General features: G+C 39.0%; 1 protein-coding gene across 2 annotated transcripts in view; it reads left to right on the forward strand.

The window, feature by feature from the left end:
• jarid2b (jumonji and AT-rich interaction domain containing 2b) overlaps positions 1-14478 on the forward strand; it is a 116130-nt gene that overhangs the window by 39101 nt on the left and 62551 nt on the right. Inside the window, exons 1-3 of one of the 2 annotated variants that reach the window (XM_032580842.1) lie at positions 4194-4206; positions 6202-6203; positions 13487-13613. In XM_032580842.1, coding sequence (XP_032436733.1) covers positions 13526-13613 — 88 coding nt within the window. In that variant the 5' untranslated portion in view covers positions 4194-4206; positions 6202-6203; positions 13487-13525. Of the gene's footprint in view, positions 1-4193; positions 4207-6201; positions 6204-13486; positions 13614-14478 lie in introns of those variants that run through there. The other variant, XM_032580841.1, reaches the window with a different exon arrangement.

Raw genomic sequence — 14478 nt, forward strand, 5'->3', positions numbered from 1 at the left:
GGCAAGTGATTACTTGCTTGTTAATTTCAGTAATTAAATTGTCAATGTGGCAGTTGTAGTAGGTTGTTCACTTCAGTTTGATTCATTTATTGTTTTAATATGTAAAAATGGAACAAGACAAGATGTTTGCATTTTATTGAAATAATAATTTTATGGCCTTTAGCAATGATTTGTTCTAATGCTCTCACTACTGTGAGAAATAGGATAAAATGTGTTTATTCAGCCACAAATCCAGATCTTTCTGGTCACTGAACATTAATGAGTGTTAACAAGTTCTGTGAAGTTCATGAGGAAGACTAAAACTGAATATTTTAGCTACAGACAAGTGATAGAATAAGACAGCAGAGTATACATTTCACTATTTTTATGGACAGTGAGACATAATCCTATGATAAAATCACTTTATAATTTAGTTGTTGTATGGGATCTGTTTGTCTGGGGAACGTTCTCGGATGTAAAAGCTTTGAGGTTTTCCATGAATCATCATATCTGTTTCTCTCCTGTAGGAAGAGATATTTGATGCACTTCCCAAGAGATGGTGGAGCCACTTTCCCAGTTTAGAGGCTAATTATATTTTGCCTATGGATCACTGCAGTCATCATTAATGTCTTCTTTCTGTTAGCCAACCACAATGTCCACAACCACAATACTGACCTCCCACCGTTCAAGATTTCTTCCCTTTCTATTTCAGCTACTTTTATGTAAATATTTTGTTTTTGATATGCATAGATGAATAGATTGATATCCAAATAGGATCCATGTTGTGACGTTTTAAGTAATCCGAAATATATCTGAGCTGTATCTATTCTTTTTACAAGCAAGCTGAAGGTTATATTAGCCTTCTTTCAGCTAACTGAGAGTGGACAGCAGTAAATGCTGGTCTGAATGTATTTTGTTTCCAAAACATCTGGAGAAAACATATTTTTCTGGGATGTTGTTGAAAGGACTTTATATTGTAGAAACTGTAGGACAGCAAATTTTAGTGGTTTGAGGCGGTAGCCTTTCAGAAAATTGTAAAAGTGCATGGAATCGCATCGAATTGTATTGTTTGCCAAATATTGTGACATATATATCATATCGCGATCAGAATGTCATATATTGTATTGTATCGTGAGATTATTATATCGCTACACCCTAATACCAATAATGAGCCAAATCCCAGTGTGGACATGCTTATTTGTGGTATTGTTAGGGAGAAAGAAACTTGCACTTTTCAATACTTTTGAACAGATTACTCTATTGTGGTTGTTTTAAAACCTGTTATGTTTATAGAATGCAGCTATCTAACATACACATGTACAGTATGTATTGGGAAAAAGTCTGTTTCTGCGGTTGTTTCACCTTATGCCATTTGAAATGTTAGGGGCTGTGATTAAATTTTTATGACAATTTAATTTTTTTAGGGAATTAATCCTTTCTAATGTTGCCTTGTGCTTTGTTAGAGGAATGAATTTCTGCAAAGTCACTGACTTGGTCTGAGGATTTATTACACAATGGATTGAATTTGACTACTTTGTATTATGACCAGGATTTAATTGGAATTAAATTTGAATCTACCTATTTGATTGCATTGATTTGATGATATATTCCAGGATACGACTTTGACCAGTTCTTCTTGCAAAGTGTATTAAGATGACATCCATTGTCGATTGTTGCTAGAGCAAACTCACCTTAATTCGATACAAGAGCCCAGGTGTGCCCTTTGCAAATTTAGGATATTAACTTCTGTCTTGCTTTGTTTGCATATAGTGTGGATCATCGCAACATCTATCAATGCCCACAGTTTTATCTAGATCACAGGCACACACCCAGTGTTTGTGTGCAAACGTTCCTCCACAAAGTCGGACTAACCCTCAAGTGACTTAACCACAAGTGCGGACATGCTCCCTGGCCAACGGGGAGCAAGGCAGGACATGCCACATCATCCACAGAGCAGCGCCGCAGTGCCGGCCTGGTTAGGTGTTTCCCTCCGTGTGCCTGCCAGTCTGTCAACAGTTGGGTTAGTATTGCCAGCAGCTGCAGAGAGAGTGATGCCAACAGTTGCCAAGCGGCACCCATCCCAAAGTGGCCACACAAGGCTCCTCTCTTCTCTTCGGGGAATTTACATCTAAAATCTCTCAGCCTGTGTGTATGCACTCTGAGTCCTGGCCACTTCTGGGCACCGTTCCATATCTGTGGACAATTCTGGTCATTTGCTGGATTAATGTGGGCAGAAAGAGGCAGCATGGATCCAGATATTTCATGGTGAATTATAAGCCACCGCTTATCCTTTTTTATTGGTCAATTCTCCATTATTTTTCCTGATATATTCCTGTCTTTTTTTAAATTTTAGTAATGTTCTGTGTGAGTAAAATCACTTTTTCATGTGGCATCTCTTTGTGGTGTAAAAGCTGCAGTCGAGGTCATGTACACAGCACTAATTAATTCCTCCGTTTAAGGGGAGGTTAATGTGTTTACATCAGGATGTGGAAACGGATTTCAAGGTGAACATCACTCTGGGAATTGTTAAGGGATCGCAAGCAGTTTAATTCATGCCTGATCTTTATTTGAACGGACAAAATAGGAAGACAAAGGCACAGAATGTTAAATAGCCAACAGTAGAATCTCTCACTGAACATTTTTGGGAAATACAACCTCTTATTTTGAGTCACTAAGGAAAAACGTACTTTTTCTACTAGCGAGAAAGAGGGCCATCTTTGACCATTGTTTTCCACAAAGACTCACTCGACCATCCAGTGTTGTAGGTCCTCTTATGCTTTTTTTTCTCTTTTTTGCTCACCCCACAAGTTTATATTTATTTAGTTCTGGGGATTATGGTGGCCTTCGCAGAAGGTTGACTTTGTGTCTGTATGATGTCTAGGTAGTTTTGTCCATATGGTTCGGATCTCCTGCTAGTTAGAAATAAACACGCAACAAGAGAAAAAAATCCCACAGCATCACAGATCCTCAACATAACTCACTGTGGGTACTGGATTTCACATGTTCATTCTTTGTATTTTATGCAAGTCCTGCCTGGACTGAAGCATGTGGTTCTATTTAAAGTGGCACTGGAGTTTAGCAAACTGCTCACATTTCTGTTTGTGATGGCTGTATAGAAAAAAACTTATTTTTTTGAAGTCCGGTTAGGAGAAAGTAATGGTTTATGAATTGAAAGTTATTTGAAACCTGAATCAACTTCAACAGTAAATTTTAACCTTTCAAAAGTAGAAAAAGTAGCAAAAGCTATTAACATGGGATCTCCACCCGCTCCCTCTCCCAATTGTGTAATTGTTCTCAAATTATACTTTTCTTAAATCTGGACTGATATTATGCTACTGCAATAAAGGCTGGGTTTATTTAAGACTTTTTACAATTTTTTTATTTCCTTCAAAAACACAAAAGTGACTAGACTTCATCAAAGAGCTGGCTGAATGAAATAAAAGGAGTGGTGCTTATGTAAAATTATTCATGTTCTTTTGCCTCAGCTGATTTGCCCCCCATCACCGCTTTGCTGCATTTAAGCCAATGAGATGCGCTCACTCTGGGAAAAGCCCTACACGCTATGCAGCCTCATTGATTTATTGTCCAGAGCAGATGAGGCGGCAGCTACACTGCAGCAGCAGCGCTCACGAACACATACATAATACAAGGCTGCTCATTGACCTTTAAAGAACTAATTGACTCACACTATTGCACGCCTTTTGAGCATTTCTAATTATAAGACTGGACATATTTTGGTTGTTAGGAGCGTAGGAAGAGCTAAAGAGATCAGGGTGAAAAGCATAGAGGCTATCTGTCTTTTTTTAAAGTATTTTCTAAAACATGCAAGTTGAATACAAAATCATTTGTGGAGTTGCTAAAGCATGCAACAAATGCTTTCTAACTGGCTTGTTGGCTTACGGTTCTACTCATTTGGGGCTGCTTGTTTTTGTGTTTTCCTTCTTTTCATAGGACAATGAATGTCCCTTTTTTTTTTACAATATCTTTTCAGTGCTCTGGTTGTAAAACGAGGACTTAATGAGGTATTCTAGTGAAGAGGCTCAGACTGTATGGGGTTCTGCAGGATGTGTTGGGATTAAATGAGCTGGTAGCCTCAGGCTAGGAGTTGTTGGGCTTATTGTTATAGTAGTTATTGTTGTATAAGTGGGCCTGATTTTGATGCTGCTTGTGTACCTTTTCCTGACTGATTGTTTACACCCTTACCTTAACCTGATTCCAGATAGAAATGTGCAGTCTGCCTATTCAAGGCTAACGTCAAGACATTGGCAGAGCCCTCCCTCAGGTGTTATCCCCACCCCAGCTTGCTTCCATACAAACAGCTTCTTTCCCTTAGCAGCAAACAGATGCCGTATAAACTGACCAGAGGCCGTTAGCTTTCAGTGGGTTCCTGCAGGCCTGCAGGCTGTTCCTGACAGACAAGGCACGAGGGTAATGAGGTTACTCCATTTCCCCTTTCGGCCTTCCTGTTCCTTCCGTCTGTTTGTGTGTGGGGGAGGCTTCAGCTTTGTGGCTTTATGCAGATTGTAACATAGTGTCTTCCATATGTGTGTGCTTTAAAAAGAAATGTCACGTAGGAAGTTGTTTGTGAAAGAATTATCTTGATCTTCCAGACTATGCAGGCATAGGTCTTAAAGGGAAACACTTTTAATGTCAACAGAAAGCACTGATTTGCCAGGTCTTTCATTTAGAAACGTGACACGGCAAGCTGTCTGTCTGACTGTGCAAATATTTTATATAGCATTATATTTACCTCTCCATTTTAGGAAAAGTCCAGTTTTTGAGTGAATTTTTGTTTTATTCTTGACTTTGATTTTGCATTACGTATTGTGCTGCATATGTTTTTAATTCTTGTATGTTTAAAGTTTGTATTAGAGAACTCTCCGTTGGTGACTCAAATGTACGTAATTTGATAAGTTATCTGTCTGGCTCTAATACTTGAATTATTACATCATTATCATTATTTTGGTTGGAAATGGATTCAAAATGACAATATTATTGTTTATTGCAATAATTTCTGGAGCAATTTATCATCCAGCAATACAGTAAAAGCCCAGCTTGTGGGTACATTTAAAATTTTCATTTTAAGTAGCTTGGCGTTATCTGCCTGATTTTCTTTTTAGTTTGTAATTCAGACATCAACATATTAAAATGGACCTGACCCGGCAAGATGTTGCATGTTTTGGATGTAATAATGAAATCCCATTTTGTAAGTTTTTGGTTTTTGACGGATTGTCCTCGACGTGGCATTATTGTGCCAGGTGTGCTTTTCATCCTGCATGCAGTTTGCTATACAATTCTCCTTTGGTGATTCAAATAGATTAAAATAGACCTGACCTTGAAAGCTTTCTGGTGATTTAGTTGTAAGAATACATCACTGGAATCAAATAAAAGTCCAGTTGTTGAATGGATTTTCTTTCTTTTACTGATCACCTGTGCGCTATTAATTCTAAATGCAGTGTTTTTATTACAGACGGTCCCTTGGCAATTCATCTAGATCTGACCTGGCAAGCTGACAGACTGTAACTGTGAATCACTGAAGTCCAATAAAAGCCAAATCTTTCTGTGAATTCCCTTTTTTTCTGGTTATGTGTGACGTGGCATTAGCTCTGGTGCTAAGTGTGCTTTTAATTCTTCATGTTATGGCACTTTCCTTAGGTTTTGGCTTTCTGAATGATTGAAATTTGACTGTAATCTTTGTAAACAAAAGAAAGTCTTGTCACAAATAGAAATGAAAGCAATAGATGCAAAGCGTCTGCTGTCTAAAATCCTGCACAACACACTGCTTCAGCTGAATCTAAAATATAAATTTTCTCTGTAAGCAAACTACTGTGTTGTGTAAAAGTGAGATGTAGTTTTGTTAAGTAGGGTTTTGCAGCATCTTTCAGGAACCCCATGGGAGTAGTGAGGGGGATTCAGCAGTAGATGCTGCAGCTGCTATGATGAATAACAGCATGTCCCGGTCCACCGTCAATCACATTTAGCAGTCCATGCGAGCACAGCACGGAAGAACTGTGTGTGCGCACAGATGCAGGCACAGAGTCAAACGTCTGCTCTGCGACACGAAGCCAAAGTAAAAATGATCTTCTGACGGAGTTTGAGGAGTAAGTGTGTTGAACAAGGCAGTTTATTATTGAAGGGGAGCCATTTGTTATGCAACCTGTCTGCGCAGAGAGGGGCTGCTTTATAGCATATTTTAGCACACGGCTCTACCATGAGGCCCAGACGTGGCTCAGCTCCCTGAACCTGCCAAATGCAACTTCGCCGTGTGAGGAATTTTTCTCAGCTGAGCCCTAAAAACCATGGCAACAAGGCTCTAAAACCGAGACACCGCCGCAAAGTCGATGCCGTACGATCGCTGTAATGTTCCGCTTTATGAGGAGCACTTAAAATTCCCGCAGCAACGATTCTGTGAAGCTCTCCTGGCTGCGTGGCACTGAATAAACGGAAAACTGTTGCTTTGAGCCCACTGTTTTGTGATAGGGTTCTTTTGGTGATGTGTGCCATGCAATACGGCATATTCTTCTATAAACACTGCTTGTGCTCTATTCTGTATGATAACATAATTAGCAGTACAAATTGGATGGGTGGGGGAACATTCCTAATAACTAGTTAGAAAACATTTAGTACAATACAAAATATGAAGGCAACTTTGAACCTAGATTTGTAGGAAATGCGTACAAATTTTAACTCTGAAAGGAAATCTGATGGCTTATGTTTGGATTTCCTGTGTTTTGTGTGAGATTTAGTCTATTAAGGCTCAGATTAAGAGTGGGCAGCCTGCTCAACTTGGTTTGATATTTCAGCCAATTGTCTGTTACTTATGCTACACATAGATATTGTTCTGACTAAATTTTTAATTTTTGTTTTTTTCTAAAGCTTTTTGACCTGCCAGTACTGTCAATTTTGACTTTTCAAAGAACTACAAGACAGCAAAAGAACAGTGTGCTGTGATTGATCTTTAATTTATGATAAAAGCTAAACGGACTAAATACTTATACAGTTCAGTCATGGTTCAGTCACTTGTAATCAGTATTACTTAGAGAATGTAGATCTTTGTCCTGACTCTGACACTTCCAAAAGACTGTAAATATGTGAAAATCCAGCATGTTCTGTAACAGAGCATGAAAACAAACAGATAAACTTTGCTGCACTGTCCTCAGCCATCCTGGAGTTAGCTATATTTGAGTACTGATTAATTTGTCCCTAATCGGTTGGATGAAACATCCTCAACAGAGTATTCCTTCCCCTCCGAAAAAATTGGCGACTATTTTATTCCGTCATGATAGTTGAATTCAAAACTACTACCTCTATCAATTAGCCTATTTTATGAGTGAAAGTCTATTAAAAATGGATGAATTCAAAATCTGAATCAGCAGGTCAGACATCAAAGAAAATCCAAAGGTGTCATCAGGAAAATATAGGCTAATCGGACGCAGAGCGTATTCTTGCAGAAAAGCGGAGATGCAGTAAACTAGTGCAGAAGCAGCGCTTTTGATTCCTGAAACTCCGTTTCTTTTTATTGTGGTCTGGAATGCTTGCAGAAGTTTCAAAGAACGGTGATGGCGTTAGTGTTCTCTGCAGTAAAAGTGCAGTAGCTGCAGATTGTTTTTCCTTTCTAATCAGAATAGTTGTTTGTTAGAAGCCTTTTACCATACTGACTGTGTGTGGTAGGACTGATATTACGCACCTTTGTATACTAGCAAAGCTGTAGTCCGTCCTTCTTAGCTTGGTGGCAAATGTCTAACATCTAATTGCACTGTCTGTGCTCTAATTCAGGTTTTCTGAGCACACTATTGTTTTGCGGTTAAGTAGTTGGTTGCATTATGTGTAAAAAGATGTGGTTCATCTTGTTGGACCCATCGCAGCAGAGTACCACCCCCCAGTCAGTCAAGCTTTACCCTCCTTGTGTCTCCCACTCATGGAAAAAGCTCTGCAAGACTTTGGGCACTTCCAGTACAAGTAGTGTAAATACATGGCCGTGTAGCTGCACACATTCCTTTGCAGTGAGCTTTGAGTGTAATGAGGAGATTGTATAGGGCCTCTTGTCCCCTGTAACCTTAAAAGAACTTGTTCCATTTGCTTATTCCCTGAGCTCTGAGCTGAGCTAAGCATCCGGTCTACTTGATGCTATGAAAGCTGGGAGGACCAGGATGTAGTTAGGATTGGAATGTAAATTTCTGGGGTAAACGTGTGCACCGTGTCGGAGGAAGTTGGCCTGCTTTTAGCAACTACCTCAGATTATGATGATGTAAGGTTCTGGATCCTGAGGTTTTACAAAGTAAAGTAAACGGTGGTTAACATCGAGGCTGACATAGTAAAAAGTTTTTTTTTTTGTTTTTTTTAAGACTTGGAGCATTAGTTTGCACGTGTTTTAGTTTTTCCACTGAGTCATAATCAAGATGCAACAAATGTTTCTAATCTGCGAACGCTTTGGTCACGACCTTTACAGTGATCTGCTTGGGAATTAAGTAATTAACATCTTGCCATCATCTGCTCCAGTTGTGAACTCCAAGCAGTCATATCCCCATAGCCAGTCATATGGGGCCCATGTGTTGCTGAAAAGCATGCAGCAGAGACCAAGATGTGAAGGAAGATGTGTGGGTAATGTGACCGTCATGGCTACTGGATATAAAAACGCCCGCGGCAGGCTAAAATAATATTTCTGCTCCATCTATCGATTCCTCCACCTTGCTCTCTGTTCCCTCTCCAAGAGGAAATGTGTCTTAGAATAACAGATTTCGGCTTTCAGTTTTTGTAGAGCAAATCACAGCTGGTGCATGGCCCACATTCCTTTGGTATGACGTCTGTGCAGTCGGCAGCAGCCAGCTTCTATTTTTAGACCATGCAAGTGCATGTGTGCATGCAACTACACACCTTTGGAAACATGAAAAAAAAAGCTCTGTATGCTTTATTCACACTTTAATGAAATGCAAATGTGCAGATTACACTTGGAGATTTTTTTTTTCAGTGATTGCTACTTATATATGTTTGAATGATGAAAAAAATACTACAGTTAGGTCATATGGTTTATGTTTGTTTTTTAACACAGCTTTAGAGCACAACACAAAGGCTCTGGGCACAATGTGTGGTTATTTTAAAAAACCCTGTAATGTTTAGAAAGTACTGATTAAACTTTTATTAGTGTTTATTGCTATTGTTTTATAGTTGAGTTGATCTTCTAAAAGGGTTAGAAGAATCAAATAACTTCAACTTCATTTGCTAATACAGTCACAGCCACACCTTTTAGCAGAAATTCACATTTCAAAAATTCGTATGACAGATGTCATCACATTTTCCATTAATGTTTTAATGCAGTATTTACCATTATCATCAGTCACAATTTTCTAATATCTAGCGGAACATATTTTGCAAGTAGGAATTATTATTTTTTGATTAAATGTTCAAATTGTTTGCTTTTTTGTTGTTGTTGTTGTGGCTGCATATTGTTGACCCGTCGGTTTTCCATAATGGAGTTTTATATTGTCCCAGTGTGAAAAGACCTGCATTGCTTGCAGTGAGCTGCTTGTAAATCTTGACTATCCATCCGCTGGATCTCAACATATTTGGTGTACAGTGTTGGCCAAATCTTGAAGGAAAAAAAAAATGCCATTATCTAAAACTCTGCTCCCCATCTCCTAACAGGTGCTTGTCAGAGCTTCCCCGTCTGTTTCAAAGAGTGTTGGTTACAAGGTTGCTGGGTGACTGGTGCACGGCACTCCCAAGGCGCCTCCCGATTGTGAGCTCACGAGCCGCAAAGATCCCCACGCTCATTAGTGGGATTTTCCTCACCTTGTGGGAGCTGGCTCAGGGTGTAGATGCGTGTCACTGCCAGGTGGCATTCGATGTGAAAGCTCTCTGTGCAAAAAAAGAAATCTGGCAACATTCAACTGAGAAAGCGAGGTGTAACACATTTTGATGCTATTGCTCATTTGAGCAGCTGTTTGCCTTTCTGTCCTGCTTTACTATCTTCTGGCAGGTGGATTTTTTTTATTGCCCCTCCCAAAAAAATGTCTTAAACATATAATTGGTGGTTCAAAATCTTCAAAAAGGAGAGGTATGCATTGAGAAAAACCACTTTCACATCACAGGTTGGACAGCTTTGAACAGTACAGCAGCTGCTACTATTATGATTTTGTTCCCCTTAGTTTTTATCCATCACTCGTTGCTGTGTGTTACAGTGCAGGAAATATTTGTGGCCGCCTGCCAACAGCTGTAAGGAAACCACAGAGTATGAGAGAAAAAAGAAACCTAGACAAACTTTGAGGTCAGTCTATCGACTTTTTTCCCCTTTCATTTTATATTCAGCTATGTGGCGTTGGTGTGTATTAACCGTCAGCTGTACACCACTGTTTGTAACCGAGAGATTTATCGACTGTGCTGTTTGTGTCGGTGTGCTTTTGGCCCTGTGCCACACCATGAGAGAAGGAGTGCTAGTGAGCTGTCTAGGTAATTGGTGCTTACCTGGCAGGCTTTTGCACATACAAAGAATGGATTAGATGACATTAACTACAGGGGGAAATGGCATAATTGAAGTCTTGCTCTGCCTCTCCCACTGGCGAGCATGTGTGCACGCACACTCGCATGTGACGGCGTAATAAGGGGCCGCTTATTGCGCTAAAAACATACCTCTCTATGTTTTGGTCGGAGGCTAAGAAGCATTGCTGGGCTGAGTGGCTTTGCTTGTGTCCACATGTCTGCTGGGAATCTGTATTCATCCAGACATGGCCCCCACCGGTCCAGGTCTTATGCTGTAGGTTTTATCTGATTTAAAAGGGCTTGGGTTAGTGAATACAAACAATAACACTTTTTAGATTTAACACATTTTTCAAGTTGTTCTGTCTGCTTGTTCAAACTTATATCACCAATGTTTTGGAGCCAGGATCCTGACTTAAATCTTAAAAAGATTTTAATGAAAAAGCTGCTTCTGACCGACGCCTGAAACATAAAACGTTTCTTCATGACTTAACCTCCTTACATCTTCACCTTCTGTGACAAGTGTGACCAGATTGATTTCCAGCACAAACAGTCTCGATTCTTTGTGCTAAAATAATTAGCTAACATTTCTCGCTGTTTTGGAAGTTCTTTGTGATATTGTGATAATCATGATTGATTAAGTGATTAAGTTGTGCAGCCCAGCTGATACTGACCATTGCATATCTCACAACTGAAACAGCTGTTGGAGACGAAGATCAGAAAGCTCAGGGACGGTGGTGCGGACTTTTTGTTGATAGAAAAGTTGAGAAATGTGTGTTTATTATAATCAATGCCGTTTTCCTAATATTGTGAAGCCTTACAATGAATAAGACAATTTACTCTTGACCATTAAAAAAATCCTCCTCAGTATTTTGACGAAAATGTTCATTGAATGAAGTTCTATCTTATCTGTCCTCTCAACAATTTGACGCAACTCCTCAGACATCATATATGTGTCAAACACACTGACACACTTGTACACACCCTGCGGCGATGCTGCTATAATTAGCAGTGGCTTGTCTGCATAGATCAGTGTTTTTGAGTGTGAAAAGACTATCAGCAGCCTTACCAGAAAGGTGCATAAGAGACAGTCATTTGTCATGGCATTGTGAATGTTGGAGACAGCATAATATCATGCTGTGTTTATCTGAACACGCTTAGATATGTAATCCAATAATGTTGTAGTTTCAGTGTCACTGTATGTACTGTTTTACATTTTGCCACAAACTTTTTGGGAATTTCCTCAAATTTCCATTCCTGTAATGGAATACAGTGCAGGGATCTAACTTCATAAACTACTTAAACAAATATTTTTTTTCTTGTAATGAATATAGAGTTTAGCACCAAGGAAAGATGGCTAGATGGAAAGAAGGAAGTAAATTTTCCAAAGAAGAATTCACAAACATTTCTGTCTTTAAATGTGAAAAAGACTTGCAGTCATTGTCTGAGTACAAATGCTCGCCATGCCACACTTTTCATGTTATTAAAAGAAATGTGAACCATGTTTCCTTTTCTTTCTACTTTACAGTCATGCTCTACTTTGTGTAGGTCTATTAAATATAACTGAAATTAACTGCATGCAAGTTCGTGGCAGCAACAAGACTAAATGGTTTTTTTTGTTCTCTATTACTGTAACATTTTATCTTGTAATTATCTTGTAACATCTGCTGGAAGTTCTCATTTGAATTATAGGTCTCGAATGCATTTAGTCAGTTCTGATGTCGCCTTGATATCTGGAAGCTTTTCAGCTGAGCTATACCAGAGATTTGAGTCAACCGGACTATCAGAAGGTTGTTTTGTTTCTTCATATCTGCCTCTTGCATTACATTTGACTCACACCGAAGACGTGTTTGCAGAGATGAGTTGGCATGATCAGAATTTGCGATGATTTCAAATAAATCGTGTGAGCGCCAATGCACAGTTTGAGTGCATTAGCTCTCAAAATGTGTTCTCTTCTCAATGTTACGAGAAGCGCACGCAAGACGCGCTCTGCGTCTTGTTTTGAGAAAATCTGCTTCCAATCTCATTTTTTTTTGCTAATAACTCTTTGTTGCATGCGTCCTGATATAATTTCCTTTAGTCATTAATGAGGTTAAACACCAAACAAATCAGAGTCGGAGAATCGGGAAAAAGCAAAGGGAGAATAGAAATATTGTCATTGCTGTTTGATGCTCTCCGAAGACCATTTAATAGCTGGGCTCGCTCTAGCTGGATAGTTTTCTAATGAGCTGTTAAAACTCAATGAGACAAGTAGGTTTTTTAAATAACTTGCAGCATTTTAAATGTTTTGCTGTTCAGTTTGTTTGATTCAAACTGGGGTAAAAAAAAAGCGATGTCTTCAAAGTTGCGTTATGCATTTTTCATTTGCTTTCTAACTTTTTATCATTGTAGCACACAGCAATCATTGCATTATGGAGGGGATGTAATCCTTTATACCTTATGCTAATGCATTACTCTGTCATGTTATGCTAATGTACCACTCTATAGTCGTAGATGAGGAATCATATATAAAGGCATTCTCCGGCAGACTCAAACTTTGTATTTTAATCTTCTGCAAAGCTTTCATAATGGCTTCTATATGATATCTTTATGTGTCCCATATTTTATTCCTTTCTTGGCAGACTAATGCATAATGTAATTTTCACATTGCTGCTAACTGGCTGCAGTCCTTGTAAGCAAATATTTTTCTCATCTCATTATATTGTTTACAGAGTGTATAGTAGCTGCATTTCTGCGTAGCTTTCTTGGCACTGAGCTGGATTCTTGCAGCCTGGGTTATTTTGTCAAAGCCTCGGTTGGCCTGTGAGCATTTCCTGACCTTCACCTCAAGTCACATTTTTCCTGCAGCCCAGCAGCAAAACAAGAGAGAGCACACCGTATAAATGATGTGTTTTTATTAGAGTAATTCATATCCATTGTAACAAGCGGTCTTCATGCGTGCATAAACTTATGTAATGCTGATGTAAATAAATTGGAATCTTAAGATTGTGGCTTTTAGTTCTTTTAATCATTCATACTTTCCATACGTTCACAGGATGACAGTGATGGGATCCCGTGGTCAGAAGAACGGGTGATGCGAAAGGTGCTTTACCTCTCCCTGAAGGAATTTAGGACTGCACAGAAACGGCAGCTGGATGGCGATGGAACCACAAACCTTAATGGTGAGTTTAGAGCCATTAATAAAACTATGTTTATTTTTTCGGGGGGGGGGGGTTGTTTTTATTCTATTTTATTTAGATGGATGGAGATGGTGGCAGAGACTTTATGATGTCTCAGCTAATTTACAACGATGGTCACAAACGGTCAGTTCAAGCCCCGTAATCTATTTCCATTTCATTTCTTCTTTCTCCCCTTTCATACCTGTAAGCAAACCAATGACTTACACCGTTGCTTTTCAGTTTATTTTTCTCGCAAATTAAAGTTTTGATGAGTTATTTGGGTAAATGTTTCCAAAAGCGCTCAAATCTTTTATGTAATAATAAATATTGTTCTGAAGGTTTCATAGCCCTGTGACTCCATTTCAATTAAATGTGGTTCTGATTCACTTTGGGCCAGTCAGCCTGTAGGACATGAGATTATAGCTTCTAACCAAAACAAACAATTCCACTGGAGTCAAACAACCACATTTTACTGATGTCCTCTAAAAGTACAAATTGTTCCTGACTGAAAGCAGTATCCTAGGTGACACCAATACTGGTTAACAGATTCTCACTAGATATTATCTAATTACTGCTCCCAGGAAAAATGCTCTGCCTTTTTTTTTGCAGCATTCCTTCCTCGAAGCATTAAACTGCTGCTTTTCTAGTGTCCTTTAGCAGGATCTAAAGGAAACTAGAAACTAGCTGTGCTCCTGAACTACGGTAGCCTTGCTTTTAATCCAGAAAAAGCTTAAATTCAGTCTCAGCCGTTTAAATTTTCAAATAACCCATTTTCCATGCGGTAAACTTTAAGTGTGTTAAAAAAATGTTTTAAATCTCCAGTTCACAAAGTGGAAATAACACAAAGCAACCAAAGTACGAAATATTT

Source organism: Xiphophorus hellerii, chromosome 13 (assembly GCF_003331165.1).
Source record: "Xiphophorus hellerii strain 12219 chromosome 13, Xiphophorus_hellerii-4.1, whole genome shotgun sequence".
NCBI classification, from domain to species: domain Eukaryota; kingdom Metazoa; phylum Chordata; class Actinopteri; order Cyprinodontiformes; family Poeciliidae; genus Xiphophorus; species Xiphophorus hellerii.